Source organism: Equus quagga, chromosome 2, assembly GCF_021613505.1.
Source record: "Equus quagga isolate Etosha38 chromosome 2, UCLA_HA_Equagga_1.0, whole genome shotgun sequence".
NCBI classification, from domain to species: domain Eukaryota; kingdom Metazoa; phylum Chordata; class Mammalia; order Perissodactyla; family Equidae; genus Equus; species Equus quagga.
Window position 1 is genome coordinate 78,150,675 of NC_060268.1, and position 26,456 is coordinate 78,177,130.

Consider the following 26,456-nt stretch of genomic DNA (forward strand, 5'->3'; position numbering starts at 1 on the left):
GAGGTTTAATTTAAAGTCCACAGAGCTGAGGTTTGTGCAAGTGAACACATAACGTACAAGATCCCATCCCTCCCAGCATCTCAGCTGCATGTGTCACTCTCTTCCTTGGTTGAAGGGGAGCTAAAGTTTCAGAGAGTAGTGTGGAAGACTTGCCTGAGTCCAGTGTCAGCCTGCTCTCAGGGAGGCTGCATGTTCACTTCTCAGGGTGACGGCTGCTCACCACGGCTGCTCACTGAGCCCAGGATGCCTGAGCAGCCTGGGGTGGGGACGCAGGCAGGAGACGGACCCCAGTCTTTGGGGGTCTGCTGAGGCTGGGACGACAGAGGCCAGTAAAACTTGCCCCACTCCCTACAGACGTGTACCTCCCAAGGGGAATGTGGGTTTTGAGGCTCAGAGACTTCTGCCTCCATCCTGAGAACAGTGGAAGGCTCTGAGAGGTTTAGAGGAGGGGAGAAAAAATGATCAGATTTCTGGTCCGGAAGGACCCTCCTGTGGCGGGCATGGAGAATAGTCTGTGGATACTAGAGTCATGTCTTCGTCTGGGCTGCTGTAACAAAGCCCCACAGACCGGGTGGCTTATAGACAATAGGTGTTGATTTCTCACAGTTCTTGAGGCTGGAAGTCCGAGTCAGGCTGCCTGCGTGGTCGGGTGCTGGTGAGCTCCCTCTTCCAGTTGCAGATAGTCTTCTCTCTGTGTCCTCAACACAGCACAGAGAGGGCATGGTTGCTCTCTGGCGCCCCTTTTATAAGGGCACTAATCCCCTTTGTCAGGCCTCCACCCTCACGACTTAATCGCCTCCCAAAGCCCCACCTCCTAATACCTTCACAATTGGCGGTAGGATTTCAACATGGGAATGTTAGGGGTACAAACATTCAGTTCATTGCAATCCACAGGGGCTAGCTGAATGCTTGTCTTCCAGGGTGAAATGGGGAGGGGGAGCCTCAGAGCCTGGGCCAACGTCCCCGAGAAGGAGGGCTCTGGCTGGGGGGTCAGCAGTGAGGGGGAAGAAGACTGTGAAGTGAAGAAGAAAGTGGAGGGGGCCTGAGAGGAAGCCTGAGCGATGGTCTCCCAGGTGGACAGACCCTGGACTTGGGGCCAAATCCTCTCCGCCACACGATTCTGTGTATGAAGTTTTCCCAGTGCACAGCCATGCTCGCTCAGTTGCATATTCTCTGTGCCTGCTTTTGTGCTACACATGTGGAGGAGACTGGTTACACAGAGACTGCAGAGCCTAAGATATTTTCCATCTGGCCCCTTACAGAAAAAGTTGGCTGGCCTCTATCTGAGCTGCCTGTTCAGTACAGGAGTCACCAGCCACCTGTGGCTATTTGTATTTAAATAAATTGATTGCATAAAATTTAAAAATTCTGTTCCTCAGTTGTACTAGCTGTAGTTCAAGTGCTCAAAAGCCACCGTGGCTAGTGGTTCCTGTATTGGACAGTGCAAAGATAGAGCATTCCAAACTGTGGCAGAAAGTTCTGTTGGCATCACTGGTCTAGAGGCAGCAGGTGGAACAAGGACCATGTTACCCAGCCTGGACCTGAGATGTATTGGATGGGGGGAGCCAAGCAGGCAGGCAAGAGCCCTGCAGCACAGAAGCAGAGGAGAAGGCCAGAGAAGAACTGGAGGGTAATGGGCAGTTTCCCGTTGTCATCTTTATTTCCAGAGGGTCTGGGGTGTAGCCATGTATGTTGGGTGTTGGTACAGCCATGTTTTGGAAAGGGCGTCTTCGTCTTCTGGGATTGCAGCACGTGGCTGTCACCTTGGAGGCTGAGGTGCCTCGAATGACAGCTGCCTGGGATCCCAGAATTGTCCTGACACTTCTGGGGGTTGATTTCGTGCAGTTACTTCCATGGAGCACTGTGGAGTAATGTGGGAAGTAGACCGGCCTCACCCCGCTGGCTGCAGACGAGTGGGAGATGGTTTGGCCCTTCTCCTTGGTCCCTGTCCTTGCTGCCATGTTCCTTGTGCAAGGAGAGGCACGCAGGCCCTTTGTCCTCAAGGAAGACTCTAACTGTGCCCCCTGTAGTTCCAGGGCCCTGTGAACCGGAAGACCTCATCGATGGAATCATCTTTGCTGCCAACTACCTGGGGTCCACCCAGCTGCTCTCAGAACGGAACCCTTCCAAAAACATCAGAATGATGCAGGCACAGGAGGCCGTCAGCCGGGTCAAGGTAGGCTGGGCTCAGGGGCACCCTGGGTCACTTTGGGGTGCATTGGAATGGGGGAGGCGGCCTGGCACTTGCAGTCTGTGTGTACTCTGACCCCCAGCCCTCGGCATGGAGAGCAGGAATGCCAAGGCACCCGGCGAGGCTGAGGGAGGTTTTGGCCTTGCGTGGGAGAGGCCTGGGCTCAGCCCAGAGGGGCTCAGCCAGCTCCTTAGTCCGGGCCACCTGGAAACACAACTTTTTAAAGATGATCCTTCTTAGCATACCAGTCATGAAACATGTTTGTATGGAACCCCGAATCCCAGTTCGACAGTATCTGTAGCTTTAGCACCATTCAGAGCGCTTGCAGAAAGGGAGAAAAAGAAATCATAGGTTTTATTTGAATTCATGACCTCAAGGAAGGCTCTGGCATACTTGCAGCTCTTGGTGCACGTTGGATCGCCTGGTTTTGAACTGTGCGTGCAGCCAGGCGAGAGCATGAGGCCAAGTCAGCAAAGCTCACGACGTCGGGAGGGAGGGCCGCCGTGGCCTGAGGAGGTGCCCCTCTGGGCAGTACCAGGGCTGCGGGTCCTGCCAGCCCCCTCCCTGTCCTCACTGTACACTGACCTCTTTTAACAGAGGAGAGGGACACCAAGTGGGAGCCCACCGTGTTGGTCAGGAGAAGCGAAGCCACCAAGAGCAGCACACAGCCCTGCCTGCCCGCCGCCTTTGCCGCCCTGGACCCAGTCCCGCTCCTCTGCCCTAGAGCCTGGCGCTCTTCTTCCAGCCGGTTGCATGTCACTCGTCCTCAGTGGCACCCTCATACCCGAGTGGTGGTCGCTAATTTCCAGGGCTCAAGGGACGAGTGTGGGCTTCTCCTGATCAGTGTATGTGCTCACTGAGGTGGTGGCCTCCCACCTGCCACTGGGCACAAATTCTGAGCCCTGGGATGTTGACCACGAGACGGGAATAACATTGCCGCACCTTCCTTCTCTTTGCGCCCATCTGCTTTTCTTTTCTCTTACATGCTGCTCAGAGGATGCAGAAGGCTGCTAAAATCAAGAAAAAAGCGGTGTGTAGGACTGTGGGTTTGCTTGTGTTTCTGTGGCTTATCCTGTGCAGTGGAAGAAGTGGGGCGGGGGTTCCATTAGGAACACAAATAATGTGGCAAATGGTTTTTTCTCTTCCCTTGGTAGGTAAATACTAGACTTTTGAATGAAACCACAGACACTTTTTTTTTTTAACCACCCACTTACAGAAGAATTTAATCGTTGCCTTTTTTTATCTTTCTTTTCGGAGTCTCCATGTGCTTGGGCGTGCTTAATGCTGTGGTGTTACTGTTTTATGTGGATGTTTGTAAAGGTGGCATTTGATATGACCATGTGATGCATTTAGTGCCCAGGCCACCTGCACAGAATTCATTAAATTGTTCTGATATTTAAAGACTTGTTAACTTTAATTTATTAAATCTGGTTGATGAGAAGTTCGTTTTGCCCAGGAGATGCTTTCTCTATTGCAAAGAGTTTCTGGAGCGCGGACCTTTAACAACTGGGTTGACCTTCAGTCATTTCTTTGTAAACCTGGTCATTTAGTAAATGCTGGGATTTTTTTAACTAGCCTCCCAGTACGGGAAATATTAAATGCTTGGTGTCAGAGGGCACCAACTTGGCACTGGCTTAGTGCTTAAACAGCAAAAGATTTAGTCCTCCATCCCTGCCTGGAACAACGTTTTCTCGCGATGTGGCCAGAGGACCGTGTCTGGGGACTCCCTCCCCCTCCAGTGAGACTGCTGTCCCGGGACATTCACTCTTTGCTCAGTGGCATCTCCTTTGATTCCCTCAGCTGCAGGGGAGGAAGGAACTCATGCGTCTCCCTCTGCCCGGGCCAGCTTTCCACTGGGTGCACAGAACAGGCCTGGCTTTGCAGACCTGCACTTGGGGTGTGCTTCCCCCACAGAAGAGGGGCCTCCTGCCCACAGCAGCCCAGTGCACCCCAGGGGTGCCGGGCAGTTGGAGCAGGGTAGTCATTGTGGACAGCAGCCGGCTCCTTGGGTTTGCAGTCCAAAGAGCCCACCGGGTCGGGCACAGGCAGACCCAGCTCAGAACTGCCTCAGCGGCCAGCTGAGGCCAGCTGATGACATCCACAAAGGGCTGTTCTTCTTTTCATGCAGGGAGATGCTCAGGATCATTGCCAAGGGGCCCTTTCCTAGTCTGCCACAGTTGGCGAGGGAAATGATGACGGGAGGGTGCACCATGAGCCTGGGGCCCAGGAGTGGGCGGCATCCCCAGCAGACAGCCACTCCCACTCATAGAATTTCTGGTGACTGCAGGGTCAGGGCCCCCCATCCACAGATGTGCCCACCCTGTTGTCTGAGGTCCCTCTTAGGGTCCATGCTGTTGATACCCGCCCTCTTCCTTCCAGCAGGAAATATGATGGGGTGAGCTTTTCCCTTTCATTTTAGTTTATTGATCAGGTTTTGCCTCATCCATTTACCCCCAGCTTGAGCCCGCTTGGCTCCACATGTCCCTCTTCTCCATCAAATGTGTCATAGCACTCAAGTTCCCTCCAAAATTGTCACTGAAACCAAGGGCACCTGCACTTTTTCTGTTTTACTTCTGGCCCAGGCTACTTTTTAGCGGAGGGTTTTGAGCAACAATCCTGGAATATAACCTTTAAAAGCGTGTAGAAGATAACCTAATGTTTAAAAACAGGGAAAAAGGAATTCCTCCACAGTCCTGTAGCCTATTTTCAACTGCATTATTTTGAACTCTCTTTTCTTTATAATCAGTTCAAAACAGTGTCACCCTGGTCCAAAAAGACCTTTTCTCTTGGGAACTGAGTAAAAATACAAATTTATCATTATAATACAGGGCCACTGTGCACATCAGAATTCTTGAGGAATTGTCAGCAGGGAGATTTTTGATTTCAGATTTTCTAGTGAGGAATTAAATCCCAGTTTCTGCTCTTTTGAAGTGGAAGATAAACCACTGTGGGCTCCTGAGAGACCACCAAGAAATATTTACTTCAGTGGGCAAACGGAAGAACGTGTATTTCATTGCCACTGTGCAGTAGTAATTAGGCTTCCCACAGATGCAAAAACCCATGAAAGGCTGTCTTGGTTTGGGGCCGACCCTGAGTAGTTCACTCAGCTTCTAGAACATTCCAGGTACACATAACTAATGGCCATACGATTTGCGTACTCTAGGAGATGACACAACAGGGGCAAGTGTGATGGCTTCTGCCAGCGTCTCCTATGTCACTGTGAGGGCAGTGCTCGGTGTAGTGGGGATCTTGCTTCCATGAGGGTTTTGTGAGACCAGAACCAAGGCTGCTGAGGTGGTAACATGACTGTGACTTTTTAAATCAGGAGAAAATGTTGACATTCTAAGCCAATTTATTTGAAAATTTCTTCCCCGTTTCCTGGGGATACTTGGAATCCCAAATCCAAGCACTGTAGCCCAAGTCCACAGACCCTGTGCCTCTGCGGAATCTGGTAAGGGTGGGCAGCAGGCCCGCTTAGTGGGGAGCAGAGGGGCTGCAGTTTGGATGCTGTGACAAACGACCCCAGGCATCCGGCCCCTCACTGTGCTCAGACTTCCAGAAACGTCTCCTCCCTCCTTCTCTCTTCCCTGTGCAAACTGCCTTTAGAACTCATTTAGCTACAGATTCGCTGAAAGGCGGCATGCGCTTAGATTTCCGATGGCTGCTCCACGCGGGAGTAGCATTTCCCTCTAGGGGCGCTCAGGGTTATTAGCAAAATTGTCAGGCCTTTGTTCAAGTTCGGCTTTATTTGTTTGTAACAGTATCCACTGTCCTTTCTTAGAATTCTGAGGGGGATGCCCAGACTCTGACCGAAGTGGATCTCTTCATCTCCACTCAGAGGATCAAGGTGTTAAATGCGGACACACAGGTAAGCATTTAAAGATGGTTATTTAAAATCATGTAAATGAACTCCTCCCTTCCAATCGCAGGGGCCTTAGAGGAACAAGGTCTAGCCGCAGAACTTTCCCTCTGGGGCGGGGTGAAACTGTTGTTCCGAGGACAGTTACTCTGGTCCCTGGGCCCTGAGTGGGTTGTGGTTGTGGGATCCAGAGTGAGCTGGGGGCCGGGGAGCGTCAGGCGGGGAGGGTGTGCTGCTGCGCCTGCCATTAGAAACAACATGAGGGGCCGGGAGGGGAGTTGGAAGTTTGTGTGCTCAGCAGTGAGGATTCTAGAATGGCCTTCCTGAAACCTCCACATGCCAGGCCTGGGGAGTCCAGCTGGAGGGTGGAAATCCCTTGGTGCTCCTCAGCCCTCGGCCCCTGGCATGGTGGCACTCCAGTGGGGAGGTGTCTTAAGATTCTCTCCCTGTGAACCGCGTGCCGCCAGCGGCTCATGGCTGACGGCGATTCTGCTCGTCTTCTCTGTGTGAGTCGTTGCATGAGGCTGCTGGTGGTGGGGGAGCCGGGAAACTGAGAGCTGAGGAGAAAGTGGCCATGTAAGATGTCAAGGACTGTAAGCTGAGATGGAGAGAGGGCGGAGCCGGGGTGGGGGTTAGATGGAGGGGCTGGGGCAGCCCTAGCCGTGCTCTCCACCTGAGCTTTGCCGTGAGAGGAGCTGGCCGCAGAATGAGACGAGGAAGGGCCCCACTGACCCTGGGGACCAAGCTCGTTTCTGGCCCAGAGGCCGGTAACGGCCCCTTGCTTCTTTGCCTTTGGCAAGTAATCTGTGTGGTGACCCTCCAGATGTGTGGGTTCCCTGTTCCCCAACACCGTTTCGCCTGATGGTGTTGGCATCTAGAGACGATCTTGCCTGAATTGCTTACAACGTTGGAAATGCAGGATGGTGATTTTCTAATTGTGTCACGCTTTCTACTTTTATTGTCTGGTGTTGTTCTGTGAAGAGAGCTTTTGTTTCTTTCCCCCTCTTTTTCTCTCTCTTTTCACCATGGACTCATGGATTGTTTTTTAACTTGTGTTATAGTCTCTTACTATTATTATTCTTTTTGATGCTCAGATTATCACACATTTGGCCAGGGACCTTCCAACTGGGTCCCGTGTGGTCTTGACCTCCTTTCTTCTGTCTGTGAGGGCGTCCTTGCTGTCTGAGACTGTAATGTGTTCTGAGCTCTCCTTTCACTTCCCTTGCCCCAGACCTGGAATCAGCTGTTTCTTTAAGGAGCGTGGTTTCTTTTAGTGGGGAATGATGTACAGAAACGAGGACCTGGGTGCTGGCTATGGTCATTGTTGCTGGGGTGTCATTGCTCTTGGGCCCTTGCAGTGACCAGCGCTAGACAGTGTGTTTTTAAGAGCCGTAAGTTCATACTTGTACCTCCTGTTCGAGACCAGCACTACAGGGCTCCTCCTCAACTCTCCCCATTTTCAGACTCCCCCGTGTCCTCTGGTGTCCATCCTGCTCCCAGCACCATCAGGGTGCTTTCTCATTTGCTCTCTCCTTGGATGTAGACAATGCCCATATCTCTGGGCTGCTGGCAGGAGCAAAGGAGAGCTCTCAGGTAGCAGATGCGTTGGGGTCAACCCCTCAGGGCCCAGTCGGTGGGAAAACCTGGTGATTGGGGACAGAGGAGGCAGCAGGGCGTGTCTTGGAGCTGGGATAGCGTCATTACATGGTTCCTTCCCTGGGCCACTTCCAACCCCAGCGCCCCGCTGCCTGCGCCCCTCGAGGCACTCAGCACACCCTGCCGTGGCCACTGCAGTTCTCCTTCCTCCTCGTGGTCTGTCCCCGTGTCCAGGTCTGGGCCTTGTCCCACTGATCTTTGTGTCCTGCAGCCCCACTCCCCTTGAGCCCTGCACTTGGTGAGAACTCAGGGAATCACCTTTGACTGTGATGACCCTTGTAGCGGGCACACTTCACAGACTTGGACTTTGTTTCCTGATCTTTTGTTGGCAAACTCTCTGGACTAGATTCCCCCTCCCCCTGCTCTAACCACCATCCCTCATCTGCCCACCTGTCGGGGGCCCCAAGACCACCCCGGGTTCAGTGATTTGCTAGGAGGCCTCACAGGAGCCAGCATGTAGTTGTACCCACAGCTGTGATTAATTACGGCAAAAGGTTACAGAGCAGAATCAGCAAAGGGAGGCTCCAGTGGAGTCACACAGGACGCACCGAATTCCCCCAGCAGCCAGTTGAGACAGCACTTGTGAAACGTGGAAGCTCATGGAGAAGCAGTGCCCAGGGTCTTTCCTGGGGGCTGGCACAGAGGCACCTTCTGCCCGCCAGGCACCAAAGTTCCAGACTCCCGGAAAGCAAGCAGGCGTGCAGCCTGGACCATACTGTTTGCACGGACAGCTTAGGCACGTTGGGCTTCTTACCAGGTGGGATGAAGGCACCCTCCTGAAATCCAGGTTCCCGGACCCCAGCCGAGGGCTGCCCTTGCAGTCAGGCCTTCTAAAGACAGCATCAGGCCTGCTGCTTCTGCTGTTCTTTGTACGGCTGCCCTCTTGCTGATGCCCCTCCTAGGGCACTGCAACCCAGGGGTGGGAGTGTGTGCTTGGGGATGGAAACTGGGCTCCATCCCTGTGAACTTGTGGGCTTAGACAAGTTCCTGAACATCTCTGAGCCCCATTTACTCTTTCTGAGACCCCTTGCCGGACCCTGTGAAAGGGAGATGAAAAGGCCCAGAGCAGCGCCCCCACGTGCTAGCCAGGTTTCCCTCATCTAAACCACCTGGAACCCTTGGGGCTGGCCTAAGGAGAGGGAAGGGCAAGCAGGGTGAGCTGAGGGGGGTGGGAGGGTGAAAGGTGAACTAACCAAGCACTGGCCCCGGTGGGCCTTGGCGGCACCATGGGAGTCTCTGTTGGGCCAGGGCAAGAGTGAGAAAAACCAGTGCTGGGAAGTGGGGTCAGGACGGTCCTATAAGCTGTGGTCTGACCGTCTGCCTGAGGTGTTCGGAGTGACTTGTCTGGCGTGGGCAGCCATCAGTAGTTTGCAAGCTTGCTCTGGGTGCTATTAGGATGAACTGAAAGAGCGAGTTGCAGCGGGAAATTGGTTTGACTGAAAAATAAAAAGTATTGGCAGAGGGGCTAAAGAGATGGAAACAGATGAGAGACTGGCAACTGAAGCGGCCAGTCAGCACAGGAGAGAGGATTGCAGGCACGTTGGTGGACAGTCATGTTGGTGGCAGCCTCTGTCTGCGAGGAAGATGGCTTTGCTGTGGATATGAGCCAGAACTGAGGGAGAAGCACATTTTTGACACCTGGGGAGTGCTTCGGGTGTTTCTGGCAGTGGCCAGAAGTCAGGAGATGCTAAAGAGCCCCCGCTGACTATTTCCTTTCCAGTGTCCCTTCCTGAATGGTGGCTTTTATGGTTGTAAACCATCCCTATAGCCTTGGCCAGAAGCAATTCATCTCGAGGAAGACAAACGTGGAGCAGTATCCCCTGCAAAAATGGATTCTGAGAGGAAGAAAAGGGCCTCAGAGATTGCAGAAACACCTAGTTTTCTTTTGTGGAAAAAGGACAAAGGCATAAAAGACCAACTGATTGGTTTCTCAGGGCCTTTATGTGCAGCCTTGTTAGGTAGGGGTCACGGGGGAGATGCTCAGTGGAAATTCCTGTCAGACCACAAAAGCCATCAAGAGTAATGGACCTGCCAGGGGGCGAGGGAATTGAATGGCCGGAGACCCATCTATCCGAGTCAGGCAGGTTGCCTCAGTGTCCCCTGGCCCAGGCCCAGGCTGATTGGGCTCCGTGGAAAGAAGTAATCCTGGGAAAAGGCTGGCCTTGAAGCCTCCCTTCTCCGCTCAGAAGGAAGACGGGGCCAGGCACACACCTTGCAGGGAGGGGACACTTCTCCAGAGACACGGATGGCTCTGGCGGGGGCGGGGAGGGGATGGCTTCACCAGGTGGCTGGTTCCCTGGTCCTCCTCCCGCAGGACCTGAGAGCCCCTGCCCGGCATCATGGCCCCACTGAGTGTCCTTTTGGAAGCTGTGGGGCTAAGGTGATTGACCTTAAAATGCTCTGTTCTCTAGAACAGTGGTTCTCAACCGCAGGTGACTTTGTCTCCCAGGGGACATTTGGCCATGGCTGCAAATATTTTTGGTTGTTACAGCTTGGAAGAGAGAGGTGCCACTAGCATCTAGTGAGTAGAAGCGAGGGTTGCTGCTAAACATCCTGCAGTGCGCAGGAAAGGCCTTCACAATGAAGAATGATCCAGCCCCAAGTGTCAGTAGTGTCAAGGTTGGAAAACTCCAAACTCGAGTGTTTTTTAATGGCTTGTTCTCCATACCATCCCCTAACACAGACCCCTGGTCCCTCTCCTGACAGGAAACCATGATGGACCACGCCTTGCGCACCATCTCCTACATCGCGGACATTGGGAACATCGTGGTGCTGATGGCCAGGCGCCGCATGCCCCGGTCGGCCTCTCAGGACTGCATCGAGACCACCCCTGGGGCCCAGGAGGGGAAGAAGCAGTATAAGATGATCTGCCACGTGTTCGAGTCCGAGGACGTAAGTAACTCACAGGCATGACATGCCCCTCCCAATGGCCCTGGCCCCACAAGGGCTCTGGGATCCCAGGCGCCGTGATTGATGTTTCCATGGAATCAGTGATTTTTCCCTCTCTGAGTTTGCAGAGAGAGTGAACACAGTTGTATTTCACTTCATGAAATAAGTTCTTCAGGAGCTGTTTATGAACTGATATATCAGGGGTTAAATGTACTGGGGGAGCTATCTATTTGAAAAAATCCTTTAACAAAAGCTTTTTTCTCCTAAAATAAAATAGTCCTTGACTGACCTTTCTGTTGTAAAGATGCACATTTTCATGCTAGGTTTGCGTCCAGGGAGGCACATGTCTCTGAGGTTTGGCTTTGCTTTCGCTCGTGGCCATTTCACGTCATAACAAATTGAAAAGTAATTTTGAAGTTTAAAGTCCTGCAGACTTGCTAAGAGACCATAAACCCTTTGACTCCCTCCTTCAATGGGAGGAGCATCTTTCTGATCCTGGAATTGGGAGAAAGGGACCCAGAAGGGAGCAGCGGGAGAGAGGGTGGGCCCAGGTCTCTCTGCTGCCCACTATGGGCAGATCTTACTCAGGGCAACCAGGGAGGCTAGTGGTGAGCCTTTCTTGTGGATCTTGTCAAACAAGAATTTTTAAAAATTCTGTCTTCTCCGTGGACACTGGGAAAGGGCATTCTTATTCACATATGGACTTGCAGTGTCTCAGGGACCTGGAGCAGTGGGGAGTGGTCCCAATATTTTCATGTCTGAAGACAGGCTTACTAATGATGGAGGCAGTAACCTTTTTGCTAAGAAGTTCAAGTCAACCAGAAGTGCTCTGAAACAATGGCATGTTTAATGGAGAGGAAATTTAAATACAGACCCACTAGTGTACACACCTGTCTGATGGTTGTCACACTGCGCTGTGTGTTGCTATGATGCTAAAAGCTATGCCACCAGGATTTCAAATGCCAGCAGGGTCACCCATGGTGGATAGGTTTCAGTGGAGCTTCCAGACTAAGATGGACTAGGCAGAAGGACCTGGCCACCACTTCTGAAAAAATTGGCCATGAAAACCATGTGAATAGCAGAGGAGTATTGTCTGATATAGTGCTGGAAGGTGAGTGGGTGGCGTAAAATAACTGGCCAGGGTTCCGCTCTGCTGGACACGGGGTGGCTAGGAGTCAGAATCCACTCGACAGCACTGATGACAAAAGTGCACACATGTATTCTTTTCACAGATATCTGTGGATTCCTGAATGGGCATTGTTGTGTGGCTTGAGGATGTCTTAGAGACCTGTCATGAGTGGATGGGTCCTTGAGAAGGGCTGTGCGTGATAGGCAGGGTGAGGCAAGAAGCACGCCAAGTGGCACAGGGTGAACAGTCTGCTGGTGCAAAAGTCATGAAGGGGCAGGGAGAGGACAGGTCTCCGAGGTGCCAGCCTTGCAGATGGTTGTGGGCAGAGGGTTCAGGGCAGGGGTGCTGTGGCCTCAGAGTTCTCACTTCAGTGGGAGAGAGGGCTGCGAGCACAGTATGGAGGAGCGGGGTGGTCAGTGGGGCCCCAGGTGGTCCTTGAAAGAGTGAAGGAAGGACCCACCCAGTAGGGTGAAGGGACACTGAGCAGCTGCCCAGAGGGCAGGCCCCAGATGTGGCTCCATCCATGTGGTCTGGTGACAGCAGAGTGTAACACCTGGAGAAAATGGAAGGCAGCATTAAGGACCCTTGTGGCCCTCTCTGAGTCTTGGTTTCCCCTCTATAAGACGGAGCTCATTCTGCTCCGGCTGACGCCGGGGTAGATGATCCACAGAGGTGAAAGTGTCGGGGCAAAGTAGTGCTGGGGGTGTGGCGGTGCCTCCTTCCCCTTCTTTGCCTGCCTGCAGGAGGCCACCTCTGAGTGCCAGCTGCCAATGCTAGCCCCTTGCTGAGGGCCCCGTGCCCACTCCCCACTGCCCAGGCAGGGCTCCTGGCCTCACAGCTGTGAACAGGCCCTGGCTCTGAGCTTGGGGGCAGGGGTTCCCTTGTCTGCGGGGCTCCAAGGGTGCACCCCTATAGCCCAGGGAGAGTCCTCAGGAGCCTGCCGCCAGCCCAGGTGGGAGGGATGCCAGAGGCAGGGTGAGAGGGAAAGTGGGAGCCCACAGCATGTGGGGAGATGCCAAGGGCTGCCAGATTGTGCCCAAAGGAACCCTGGCATGGATGGCCTTGCTATCCCCAGGAGCTCCCACAGGCTGGGGTGGGGGACCCGGCAGAACCCAAGGCAAAATCCAAGGGCAGAGGGTAGCCTTGCCAGGCTGTCGGCCTAGGGCTGAAGGGAGCTATGTTCTCGGAGCAGCCTTCCCAGCTAGGGGAACTTGGTCAGGTAGAGATGGACCCAGAGGCCTGGGGGTGTCCTGGCAACACTGAGACCCCAGTGGGGTGGGTCAGGTCCTGGCTTCCAGGTCACTCCCTCAGCTCCCCACGCCCTCAGGCCGCCTCCTTCTGAGGCCTGATTGCTAGCTTTGGCCAGAGCTTCTGCCAGTGCTCTGGGGATGTGCCACTGCTGGGTTCCCCACCACACAGGCTCCTCTTGTGTCCAGGCCTGTGGTGTCACCTGCGGTCCCTGGGCGCCACCTGGCGGTCCCGAGGTGCTGTGCCTCTGGCTGGGCCCACCTGCTGCAGCAGCCCCACCAAAATGCTGGTCTTGGGAGAGGGCAGGGCTTGTTCCTGCCAAGTGAAGGTCAGCTTGTCCATCCTGTCAGCTGTTCAGGGCTCAGCTGAGGAGGGCAGTAGCTATTTAAGGAAAGTCTGCTGTGCTCTGCCTCTGATCTCTGGCCCAGCCCACCTTTTTTACACAGGGCTATTCCTTTGCAGCACCTGAATCATGCAATGTGTAGAGCAAGAAAGGGATTTAGGCATTTATAAGGCCAGATTCCTCGTTTTCACCTGTTTTGGGGTTCTGTTGACCCAAGGTTTGCTGGTGCCACCCATGCAGAGTCCTCCTTGATGGCAGCTGGAGAGCTGGGTGGCAGCAGGGGCTAGACCAGAGCTGGGGCTCCTACAGCCCAGGGCTGGGGGGAGGGGGCCCTGCTGTGGGCTGAGACGTCACCGTCACCGAGCATTGCCGTGCTCTTCCAGCTGCACAGCTGTGAGCATGCCTGACGTTTTCCAGGAGCTCGGGGCTTTAGCTCTCGCCTCCCACCATCCCCTGTCTGCACAGCACAGGTGACAGGCAAGGCCCTGGAGTGATTTTGCAGTGTCCAGGCCTCTGCAGCGTCAGAGATGCAGTGACGTCCACAGAAGTGGTTCCGTTGAAGTAGGAAGAAGTGATGTGCTCCGTGGGACCTGTGCTGGTGTCCCCAGGTCTCATGCTGCTTGTGGGCCTCAGCCTGGACCAGCCACAGCTCCCACAGGAGTGGCGGGTGCCCTGTCTCTCCAGCTGACGCTGGGCTCTGCTGCCGAGAAGTGAATAGGGGGTAGACAGCTAACAGTCTCCATGACACTCCCCAGAGTCCACATCTCAAGTCTATTTTTGGAATAAGATGGGTGGAAAGAAAATACAGTACAGCCACCAATGAAAGCAACAAAAATATGATATTTAGCAAATAATTCATCGTTTTCCCAGACTTTATTTGAAACTCTGCTTTGTCCTGAAATGTCTGGGACTTAGAGCAGTTCAGGTGGGGGCAGTCAGAACCAGGCCCTGATGGGGACAAGGCAGCAGAAGGGTTCACCCCATGGTGACCCACAGTGGGGTGTTGGTGGAGATGAGGTCCCCAAGTTTCTCTCTCATTCTTGTAAGTCCAAACCAGGGCGCCATGCAGGCTTTATCCGTGCACCTGCACCCAGCCTTGCTGCAGCCCCTCCTCTCTGGGTCGTGTGGAGCCTGTGCTTCCGTGGGGGTCTATAGTGGGCTTCTCCCTGCCCACAGGCCCAGCTGATCGCCCAGTCCATTGGCCAGGCCTTCAGTGTGGCCTACCAGGAGTTCCTGCGGGCCAACGGCATCAACCCCGAAGACCTGAGCCAGAAGGAATACAGCGACATCATCAACACCCAGGAGATGTACAATGACGACCTCATCCACTTCTCAAACTCGGAGAACTGCAAGGAGGTGAGCCATACCTGCGACAGGCCACGGGAAGCCATATTCCACTAGTCTCCACTCTCCACGCTGAGCTCTGGGCGACCTGAGCCGGGCAGCCTCCGCGGGAGCTACCCAGTGCTCCCCCCAGCTCGCTCGGTGGGGAGGACGTGAGAGCAGGCCTTCCCAGGGCGCTCACACCAGTCCCGGTCTGCACAGCAGACTGAAGTCTGCCCGAAATGGACATCGTGCTCCTGCCTTCAGAGCTGAGGCTTATGTGAAATGAGGTGTGGGTGTTGTTGTAACAAAGAAGCTGATTACAATCAGTCTTAATGACCTAGAAAATGTGCCTTTTAATGCTGCTATTATCATCTGCTGGTGCTCAGCACCCAGGAGACATTCCTGAAAAGCATGTGGGAGGGAGCAGCTTTAAAACAGGGAGCCTGGGTGCTCGGCCCAGGGAGTTCTGAAGATGCCAGTAGTGGGGGCCTTAGCTGGTTCCAGTGGGCCTGCTCAGGGGTCCTTAGGAAGTTCTCCTAAGACAGACGCCCTGTGGATGGCCATACCCTGCCTGCTTTTTGAATGAATGAATGATACTCGATTCCTGTGAATGAGTGAATGGATGAATGAATTATCCTGACTGCTAAGTGAATGAATGAATGACCTGACTGCTTGTTGAATGAGTGAATGATCCTGGCTTCTTGCTGAATGAGTGACAGGCAGCTTTCTGAGAGTGACCCTTGAGGCAGAGAGAAAATAGAAGGACTTTTCTAGGAAGAGCAAAGGTCGGGGGCAGGGTTTGAGTCCTGGAGTCTGAGAACATTCCTCTGGCCTCTGCTGGCCTGGGAGGGTGAGGGGAGCAGGAGCTAGGACATGGGCTGTGCTTGAGGCTGGGGGAGTCGATGCTGGCTGTGGGAGGGGAGGGAGTCTGTGTTCCCAGTTCCCTGGATTGTTGGGGGGCCCCAGGCGGTCTTGGGAGCCAGAGCCAGATGAGGCCAGGCCTAGGGAGCAGGCCATGATGAGCTGACCTTGGTTCTGGAGGCAGGGCTGGCACCACTGGGCTCAGGGGCATGCTGGTTCTCTGGTGGGTGCTGGGCAGAGGCCCCGGGCACCTCTCACTCTGCTGATTTCCTTGCAGTTGCAGCTGGAGAAGCACAAGGGCGAGATCCTGGGAGTGGTGGTGGTCGAGTCGGGCTGGGGCTCCATCCTGCCCACGGTGATCCTGGCGAACATGATGAATGGCGGCCCGGCCGCCCGCTCAGGGAAGCTGAGCATCGGGGACCAGATCATGTCCATCAACGGCACCAGCCTGGTGGGGCTGCCCCTTGCCACCTGTCAGGGCATCATCAAGGTGAGTGCCCTGGGCCCCCTGCCCGGGGGTCACCAGCTCTGCCTCACTTTCTCCTCGCATGTTGTAATCCCCACTTGACCCACGAGAAAACTGAGTCCAGAGAGACCCACCTAGTGACTGTGAACCAAAGACTCTACCACATGCTGAAGTCAGAGAAGGACCTGGGCTGCTCCTGGGGGTGGGGAGGTGACCTTTGGTTTCACTTAGCCCAGTTCTGAGCCACATTGACCCTAGGTAAGGGCTGAGGACCTGTAGATGTAGGGTGACCAATTTGTCCTGGTTTGCCTGGGACTTTCACAGGTTAGCACTGAGAGTCCCCCTTCCTGGGGAAACTGGGAGGGTTGGTCACCCTGCATGGATCCAATTGCTGGGAGGTCACTCTGACCGTCTGACCCCATGAGCCTGCAGCTTTTGGAGGTGCTGAGCTCCCTGTCCCTGGAGGGGGTCATGCAGAGGGACCCCAAGCAGGTGGGACCAGGGGCTTTCAGGCCTGGCCACTCCAGATCTGTAAGAGCCTCGGGACAGAAAGCTCAGACAGGCCACTCCAGGAGGGGCCTGTGCTCTCTCCAGGGTCTCCAGGCAGTGGCTCTGATGGCTGGGGGCAGTCCTGTGGTCCTCTGTCTGGGGTCTGCCCCCAGCTCTCTGGCTCATTCCCTCTCTACCCCGCTGTGCTCTTGGTGCTGGAGGAAGAGCTTCCCTCCTCCCTTGTCAGCCTGAGAGATGAAGGGCATTCCCGAGGCCAGGACACTCCATGAGTTGGTTCTGGGAGTTAGCCCAGCTAACCCAATAGGTGACCGACAGAAAGGTGTAGACAGACAGACAGACGTGGGAGAGGCCTCAGTCAGTAGTGCCAGAGGCTCAGTCAGCCAGGACCCTCCCTCTGAGGGCTGCAGCTCCCAGGCACTGCCTCACCTGGGCTCTGTCGGGGGGGGGGGGGGGGTGTGTGTCTGTGTGTCTGTGTCTGTGTGTGTGTGTGTGTCCATCCGTCCAGGGGAGCAAGCTGAGCTGCAGCTTAATTGAGGTTTGGGCCCCTCCTCCTGCCTTCCCACCCTCACCCAACCCTAGAACTGTGGCCTAGGGTGTCTGCTGTCCTCTCTGGGGCCCAAGGTCAGCCTCGGCTCCAGCTGGCCCTGTCTCAGTATAGACACCAGAGCCTCCTGCTCACTGATTTTCAGTGAGCTGCTCCCTCCCCTTCCTCACCCCGCCATCAGCACCAGAGCCATCACTGGAGGATGTTTTGAGGAAGGTGTCTCCACAGCCCTTCCACACAGGAAGTTCTCCTCCTACAGTCAGCGTGGGGAGGGCCCCTCCCAAGAACCGCCACTGAGGGTGACCCTGGCCTGGCCTGTGGGTCCTGCACGGTGGTGCTCAGAGCTTGGCCCCTGGCTCTGGGAGCAGCTTGCTCTCTGCTGGATCAGAGGGCACACACTGCCACCTGGGAGACCCAGCAAACCTGCATACGGGTCAGGGTGATGGCTTTACCCCCTCACAGGGGGATACTGAGGCTGAGAGGGGACTGCCTCACCTGGGCTCATGCCCCTGCACCGGGGCTCTACCCTGCCAGTCGCCTCCTCCTCGGCCCAGGCCTGTGAGGGTGTGCTTGCAGATGGTGTCTCAGGCCCACTTGTGACTCCTGTCCTCTGCTCTGCAGGGTCTCAAGAACCAGACGCAGGTGAAGCTCAACATCGTCAGCTGTCCACCGGTCACCACTGTCCTCATCAAGCGGCCTGACCTCAAGTACCAGCTGGGCTTCAGCGTGCAGAACGGAATTGTGAGTCCGCCCCCTGCGCCCTGGGCTGCCTCCACCATGCGCGTGTGTGTAGGGCCTGGGTGCGGGGACCTGGGGGGCAGCTTCTGTCTGGCGGGGCCGGCCCAGCCCCAGCACCCTGGCAGGCCCCAGCCGGGGGCACAGCTGCCAGCAGCCAGGTCTGGAGCTTTCAGCCAGGACAGGCCTGGGCAGGGAGGGAGGCCCGTGTGTGGCCGTGGAAGGGGCACCCTGGGCCCTGCGGTGGCGGTTCTCTCCCACTTGGGAGAGGCAGGGGGCTTTCCAGCCACTGCCTTCTGCAGACACACAGCCAATGGCGGCAGCAGACTCACCTTTCAGCCACAGATCTCCGCTCAGTGTTCATTCACTTATTCATTCACCCACTCAGAGCCATTTGTGAGGTGCCTGCCCTGTGTCAGGTGCTGTGCCAGGCACTGAAGAGGCAGGAGGGCTTCCAGGAGGAGGTGATTCTGGGCTTGAGTTGGTCTGCCTAAACATCTGTGCCTGTTCCTCAGGCCAAAGCTCTTCAGCCCAGAGTTCCCACCTTCTCTTCTACCTGCATTTGGCTGGTGTGAGTTCCACTTCCTTGGTTGTTTCTCATGCAAAGGTCTAGTGGGTGAGGACATGGCCACAGATCGAGGACAGAAGAGGGGAGGCCAGTCATTTCCAGATTGCTTAAGCTAGCCCTGGGTATTAAAGAACTGAGGAAGAGATGGTGCAGTGGGTGGGAGTGGTGTCGGGGAGGGTGTGCGTGCCCATCCACGGCCACAGAGGAAACACATGCAAGAATGTTCTAGAAAGGCAGCTGTAAATGAGACAAAACTGCCCCATTGCTGTCTGGTACAGAAGCTTGGGGAGGTGCAGGGAGCTGGGAAGAGTCTCAGGGCTTGGGCCCTAGGCCCGTTTTTGTCCCTTCTGCTAGAGCACGCTGCTGCTGTAACGCACATTCCCCAAACCTCTACATGGTGAGAGTTGAATTCTCGGTCATGTCACAGTCCAGTGTGGGAGGGGGCTGTGCTCTGCAGAGCCACTCAGCCCTCACCTGCGTCTTGGAGGCCTCACTGGCTCCTCTGATCTGCCTAGCAGCTGAGAGAAGACAGGGCCATAGATGTGACCTTGGCATTTCAGGAGCAATAGGGAAAGGGTGTGAGGGCATCTAGCCAGTGTTGGCCATACCTTCCTAGCTGTGTGACCCTAGGCAAGTCACTTAACCTCTCTGGGCTCTCCTTAAAAGGTGGTGGTAAAGATTACCATAAAGTACACCGAGACGCCCAAGGACAGCCCCCTGGGCCCTGATTCTGCAGAGGGGAAAGGCCCCTTGGCACTTGTACCCAGGCACAGGTGCCTAGCGAGGTTGTCTGCATCCCCTTGGGGACTTCTGTCGGGAAGAGTGCATCTGCCATGGGAGCTGGCCAGCTGGTGGTCTGGCTGCTCTGTGTACACGTGTCCTGGGTACAAGCAGCCACCCCAGCTAATTTAGGAGCTCTGCGGGAAATCGCCCGAGGTCCCTTCCTGCAGCTGCTGAGCTGGGGCATGTGCCTGGGCTCCACACTCTCAGAGGGGCTGAGGGGGGACTTCTGACCTGCCTCTGACATCCTGAACCGGCATGCGGGGCAGGCGGATGAGGGCGAGGGCTGTCAGTGATCCCGGCAGCCCCCGAGAGGGGCCCTGCAGTGCAGGATCCCGAGGGCAAGCGGCCTCATGGGGCCCAGCCTCTCCCTCCTGCATGGCACCGGGCAGCTCACCCAGCCTGGATTCATGGTCTTTGTCTGTACAATGCTGCTCAGTGCAGCGCAGTCACACTGTGAGCCCTGCGGGAGGACAGCATGTTGCATCCGGGTTGGGTTTTCCGACATGGCCGGGCTCCTGTGTGTGGGCTGAGGGGGCTGCCTGCTCTGGGGCCTGTGAATCCAGGATAGACCTGATGCCCCCCACCCCGTCCCCAACACTTTCCCCTGTCAGCTCATTTTAATCCTTACAACAGCCCGAGAAGGAGCACCAGGACTGGTAAGGAAGCTGGGGCGCAGAGAGGTTTGGTAACTTGCTCCAGGTCACACAGCTAATGCGGCCATCCGGGACTGTGGAGAGACAGGGAAGAGGAAAAGAGACAAGGAAGGGGAGGGGCTGTGATTTGTGTTTTGTGGGGACTAAATTAAAATGAGCAGGAAAGGATGGGGACCCCGGCCCTGGGAAAGTGGTGGTGGGGACAGGTGCAGTGCAGCCTGAGGTGAGGCTGTGAGCCTTCCTTCTCAGAGACCAGGGGAGGGGAGGCAGCCAGGCAGAAGGCAGAGTGATGGGGGCTCCCCTGGGGAGGTGCCAGAGGGGTCTCTGCAGGTGGGGGTGGGGGTGCCAGGTGGTGTGAGTGGCCAGGAGGCTGAGGGCAGTGAGGAGGTCAGGGGGGCTTGCAGAAGGTTTGGGGGTGCAGGGATCAGGGTAGCAGCAGATCTAGGCTTTTGGGGCCTGGAGCTGGGGGAAAATAATACCCACCTCTGAAGACAGCATTGCCAGGGCTGCCCCCGCCCAGGTCACAGATGCACAGGCGGATCCTGAGGCAGAGTGTCATCTGTTTCCTGGTCCATCTGCCACTGGTCCAGGGTCCAAGTTCCAGGGTGTGTGAGGGAAGCTTGGGGCCGGGCGGCAGTGCCGCAGATGAGGAGTGGCCCAGCCCAGAGGTGGGCGCTGGCAGCTGAGAGGCAGGGGCTGTGGTGGCTCTTGGCTTCCTCCCAGGTACGAGGCAGCTTGCTGTGGGAGCGCCAGGGAGGGTTGTAGACAGAGCAGATGAATCTGCGTGGCTTTGTCCCATCCTGATCCATCTCCCCAGGGACCTAGGAAGTGGGATGCGGGCAGCTGCATCTCCGCCTGGCCCTATGGCAGTGGCCTTCGGCTCAGCCACGCTGACCCCGTCCTGCGCCTGCTCTGTGAGCACCCGTGCCTGTGGAGGGTGGAGGGGCTGGCCATCCAGGCTCGGCCCCCATGGCGTTCAGAGGCACTTCTACTAGGCAGCTGCCACCATCGCCACCTGTGGCCTGGGCACACCCACTGCCTGGACTGTGTCCGGTTGTCTGCGGTGGCTGATGAGTGCTACGGGTTTCTTCAGTCAGCCGAGGCCTCACAGGAGGAGTGGGTTTGGGAGAGCATTCAGGAGGCCTGAGGGTGCTGGCCACTCCTGTCCAAGGGTTTGCTCTGGGCATGGAAGAGCCGTCCCTCAACCCTCACATCATGGTCAGGTTGGGGCCAGTGGCCCCAAGGGCCCTGGACCTCAGCTTCCAGCCCACCTGGCCTTGGCAGAGGGGCCTGGCCTGGGAGCTGTCCCCTCCTGTGTGGTCTCCTGCTGCCCTGCAACAGTGGAGCTCTCCCCTGGGCGTCGCCTCTCTCACGACCACTGGGCCTCCTAGTCCCCAGTGCCCAGTGAGGCTCTCAGGAGTCCCCTCCCACCCTCACCAGGCCCCACCTGGAGTCCTGGCTCCAGCTGGCGTGGGACAGCCACGGGGCAGCCCCTCAGCCTCCACACAGCCTGACCACACAGTGACCGTCTGGGCAAGTGGTGGCGGGAGACCTGGCTCGGAAACGGCATTTGTCAGCACCTGCACGGACCCCTGTGGTTTTCGGCCCATTACTGCAGAAGCATTTGCCGTGGCAGGTGGCAGGCCTTAACGTGCAGGGTGAGCAGGGAGATGAAACATGGCCCAGCACTGGGCGTCTGGGTAAAGCGGGTGCTGTCATGTGAGAGGTGAGAGGGAGGGGCCCTCTGCACAGCTGTCAGTGTGTGCGTTTGTGAGCATGTGTGCCTGTGTGTGTGTGCCTGTGGGTGGGGTGGGCCACCTGTGCCTCCTGGGCCCCACCTGGCCTCATCCTGGGCTTTCGTACATCCCATCCTTTCTCCAGAACAAGAGGATCCATGTGGCTAAGAAGCCGTATTACGTTATGGAATCTGCCTCTCCCGCCCCCACCCGGTTTTCCTTAAGCGCTGACTCCGGGACATCTATCTTGCCTTATTTTCTTGGGTACTTTTTAGTTGTGGTAGAATACAGTTACCGTTTAGTGTACAGGTCAGTAGAGTTAAGTACATTCACATTGTTGTGCAGCCAATCTCAAGAACTCTTCATCTGGCAGAACTGAAACTCTGTCCCCATTGAACACTGATGCCCCCCTTCCTCCTCGCCCAGCCCCTGCGGCCACCCTTCCACTTTCTGTCTCTGAGGCTCACTGCTCTAGGCCCTCACGTCTGTGGAATCATACAGTACTTGTCCTCTTGTGTCTGGCATAGTTCACTTAGCATGATGTCCTCAGGGGTCATCCATGTTGGAGCAGGGGTCAGAATTTCCTTCCTTTTTGAGGCTGAACACCACGCCATTGTTCGTGTGCACCATGTTGTGTTTCTCCATTCAGCCGTCGATGGACACGTGGAGCGTTTCCCTCTGGGCTGTTGTGAATCGTGCTGCTGTGAACGTGGGTGTGTGGGACGTGTGTTTTCCAGTGTGTCTTGTTTCATTGTTGCAAGTGCTCCTAGACCCCCAGTCCGTCTGTCTGGGCTCAGTTCTGGGAGCCAGGAAATGTAGACCACCCACTGGGCAAGCTCTTCCCGCACACCTGGGGCATCCCTATGGAGCTGGTCCAGTTAGGGAACGGCATTATCATCACTGTTTCCCAGATGAGGACTGAGGAACAGAGGCGTGAGGTAACTTGCCCCAAGGCTACCAGCTGGGAAGTGACAGAGTGGGGATTGGGCCTGAGGCTGGCCATTCTGGAGAACAGGCCCACTGTCCACCATCAGACACTTGTGCATGATATCAGGGTGTCAGTGGGCAAGTGCACGCATGGATATGGTGGCATTTGTGAGTAGTACAGAGGCTGATGCGTTTGTACCTAGGGACTGGGGCGTCGGTAACCAATCAACAGAAGTGCACATGAGGCCCTGGTAGTGGCTTCCGTTGTGGCTGGCCAGCCAGTCTCTCCCCTCACTGAGACCGCAGGGACCACCATGCCCACTGACACTGGTGTGCCACACACACCAAGTTCCCCTGAGTCCTCTGGAAAAGTTTGCTGACATCTGAGTTAGTTTTGCACAAGTGCTTTTTCCATTTTCAGCTTCATTACACCCAAAGTACAATGCATTAGTTTGCAGACAGGCTCTAGATGACCCAGTTAACACTGTTTCTAAATGGATCCCTCCTCTCTCTTCCCGAAACACCATTCAAGAAATCAGGAAGTCTCCAGCCAGGGGGCACCAGCCTTCCTCCTGTCAAGTGCCCCCTGTGACGTTAGAACACCCCACGGCTGAAGTGGTTCCTGTGGGGCGGGCCTTGTTTGGGAAAGCCAGCCGCCATGTGTGTGCCCCTCCTCAGCTCTTCTTGCTCCCCTCCCGCCCCTTCTGCCAGCCTGGCCCCAGATTCCAGCCAGGTCACCCCCCAGGGTCTGAGTCCAACCTCCTGGCAACCCCCTCTTAAAAGGCAATGCCATTTTCTCCCTCTCCCTCTTCCGCTCCCTCTTCACCTTTCCTCAAGTCTCCATGACCAGGAAGGAAGCTGCCACCAGAGAATTAATCATGCACCTTCTGCAGAGTGTCCCAGCTTCTGTCAGGAGCAAGCAGGGCCCTGCCTCACACTCACTCAGGCTGGGAAACGAGCAGGCCACCCTGGAGCGCCTTCTTCAGCATCTTCACAGCCAGTTACCCTGAGCACAAAACCCGCTTAAATCATTCGGGGTGGGGAAAGAATAAAAGTGCATCCTTACCGCTGTCTGGAGTGTTTGGGCCGTTAGGGAAGCAGGGCCTCCACTTGGCAGACGGGTGTGCCCCCTTTCTGGAAATGGGTGGCCTCAGGTCAGCCTGTTTCTCTTTCTCTGCCCATACCCTGGTCCGAGTGCTTGAGTTCCAGGGCTGTGACCAGGTCTGCTGCAGGACTCCAGGTGCCAGGCAGCAGTGGCCTTGTGCTGTGACATCAGTCTGCACATGTGTCTCCTTCCAGAAAGAGCAGGACCCTGAGGGCTGGGAGGGAGCCTGAGGGCTGGGAGGGACCCTCAGGGCTGAGAGGGAGCCTGAGGGCTGAGAGGGAGCCTGAGGGCTGAGAGGGAGCCTGAGGGCTGAGAGGGAGCCTGAGGGCTGGGAGGGACCCTCAGGGCTGCAGGTACCATGCCAGGATCTGCACACACATTGTTTGCAAAGACCTGTTGAGTTTGTGACAACGTAAAACTTACAAAACAAATGACAGATGGGAAACCTGTGGTGGTGCCAGGGTCAGCCTGTGGTCAGTGGCCGTTTAAGCCTATCTCAGCGTTGACAAGATGCCATGCCAGGCCCTGAGGGAGAGAAGGGTGGGTGGGCAGGCAGGGTGGAGTGGTCAGGTCTAAGGGTGGGAGAGTCGGCCCCAATGGCCCCAGAAATCAGATCCCCAGCCACTTGAGCAGGACTGGCGGCGGGTTGGATGAGAGGTGGCCCTCACACAGGCTGGAGTGCCTGACGTGAGGGTGGAGGAGTCTTGGGTAACTCCATTCCCCACGGCTGTGCCTCCTGCAGGCAGGGTGACCTCTTAGAGTGCAGACCAGAATCACCCTTCCTGACTCTGGGTCAGGGTTCCCTGCCTTTTCAAGTCTGAGGACCCCTAAAAAGTCACAAAAACCTCCACAGGACCATGGCTCTGCTGGTAATCTTTTCAGACCAAGGAAAGTGTAAGGACAAAGGCTGCTGCGAATTCAGTGAGGCCTTTAGGAGACGTGGGGTGGGCCACTGGGCACTTGGGGGCCAGGGTCCTGCCAGCTGGGCCTCCTCTGCCTGCTCTGGGCTCCCTCTTCCTCAAGCAGGGCTGGTGGGGCGCAGCCCTCCGGGGCACATACATAATGGTGAGGAAGGGGCTTCAGGGTCCCAGTGATGCTAGGATGCTGGTGGAGGTGCCTGGGCTTGGGTTGACAGGTGGGGCAAACAGGAGACACCTCCAGTGGTGGCTGTGGTTGCTCTCAGGAAGCTCAGCCCTCGGGGCGCTGCCATCGGATGCCTGCCTCTGCCCCTGCGCTGTCGGTGGATCAATAACACAGGTCCTTGGAAGCAGCTGCTGTGGGGAGAGGCCTGGTGCTCCCTCCCCCACCACCTCGCCAGGACTTCAACACTCCTCCTACCTGGTGCTTTCATTCCTGTGCCTTTCGTGGGTCCCCCAGGGCCTGATGGAGCCCCCCGGGAGCCCCCCTTCTCTCCAAGAGCCAACAGTGCTCGCCCTCGGCTCTCCTCTCCCTGTTGTCTGCATGGCTGTACACGTTTCTGATGACTCGATCTTTAGTGAATTTCACAGTCTTGGGTGCTTCATCATCATTTCCCCAAACTCTTTCCATTTGTCAACTCACAAAATCATCACCTCCTTGTGAAATGGGAATGGTGACTATCTTCGCTTGAAAGAGGAGCAGAGTGTGGCTGGCAGAGAATCTTCTAGAATGTGCTTTCCCTGTGCACAGCTCCAGCCCTGCACACTCCCCTGACACAGGAACAAAGGCTCTGGGATGGCTAGGGGGGCACACTGCACCCTGGGGGATCTGAGAGGCCTGATGATCCTCCCACACGCCGTTTTTAAACAACACGTTCCACGTCATAAACTTCCCCATTCATGGGTCAGCAGATGGCATGTGGAGCATTTGTCATGTGGGGCTTCTCCATCTGCATGGTTAACTTCCCCCTCCCATCCTTGGGGACAACAGTGAGTGCTGGCGGGTGTGGCAGGATCTTGTGTGCTAACCTGACACACGTGTCTGCTTAGATTTGCAGCCTCATGCGAGGGGGCATCGCGGAGCGAGGTGGTGTCCGTGTCGGCCACCGTATCATCGAGATCAATGGGCAGAGCGTGGTGGCCACGGCCCACGAGAAGATAGTGCAAGCTCTATCCAACTCTGTTGGGGAGGTAAGACTGTGCTGCCACCGCCTTCCTTTTCCTGGAGCCACAATCCAAGTCTAGGGGCATCTGGGCCCATACATTTCCATGACCAACATCTGACCCCTGAGGCGGGTGTATGAGATGCTCAAGAAAGCCATTGGTCCCCACCCTTCTCAGGAGAGCATGTCCATACCGGGTCTCAAGCATGTTCTGCTTGTTGGTGTCTTCCCACCTTGACCTCTGTGAGCCAGCCCCTCTCTGGGCAGCCCTGGGCATCAGCTGAGCTGGCTGGGCTTGTCTCTCACCCAGAGAGGGTCTGTGACAAGGATGAGCAGGATGGCAGATGGCATTTTGCCATCCTGTTCGGCTCTGTTTGTGCAGCACATGGGAGGGCAAAGGTCGGGGATAGAGGTCCTTTGACATTGTTTCTGGAACTGGATCGTGCATGCTCAGTCTGGGAGCCCTGGCCTCTGCAGGACTCCCCTGCCAGCGCACGAGGCTCTGGCCCCCCACAGAAGTAGGGTCGCCCCGTGCCTGCTGTGTTCCTGCCCACAGAGCCGGCCAGCCGTGGCTGCTCCTCCTTTTCCTGCTTAGCTGCTTTTAACCTCCCTTCTTCTCTAGTTCTTTCTGGCGTCAGTGCCATGCTAGCATGAGGATGGACGAGGGTTCAGAGGGGAGGGGCAGTTTTCCTCAAGGAGCTCACGGTGACCAGGGGGACTCAGGGTGAGAAGACGCTAGAGTGGGTGATACTGTGGTGTCTCTGTGGTGTGCCTGGGAAGGAGGCCTCACGCAGTATAAGTGAGTATGTGTGTCAGGGTGAGTGAGTGGGTGTGAAAGGGGCAGTCA

At 56.1% G+C, this 26,456-nt stretch overlaps 1 protein-coding gene across 5 annotated transcripts in view; it reads left to right on the plus strand.

The window, feature by feature from the left end:
* APBA2 (amyloid beta precursor protein binding family A member 2) overlaps positions 1–26,456 on the plus strand; it is a 233,727-nt gene that overhangs the window by 204,207 nt on the left and 3,064 nt on the right. For all 5 annotated transcript variants that reach the window (XM_046650735.1, XM_046650728.1, XM_046650742.1 and 2 more), the window contains 7 exons: positions 2,031–2,176; positions 5,973–6,059; positions 10,413–10,598; positions 14,492–14,671; positions 15,780–15,992; positions 17,644–17,763; positions 25,497–25,637. In XM_046650735.1, the coding sequence (XP_046506691.1) occupies positions 2,031–2,176; positions 5,973–6,059; positions 10,413–10,598; positions 14,492–14,671; positions 15,780–15,992; positions 17,644–17,763; positions 25,497–25,637 (1,073 nt within the window). The remainder of the gene's footprint in view (positions 1–2,030; positions 2,177–5,972; positions 6,060–10,412; positions 10,599–14,491; positions 14,672–15,779; positions 15,993–17,643; positions 17,764–25,496; positions 25,638–26,456) is intronic.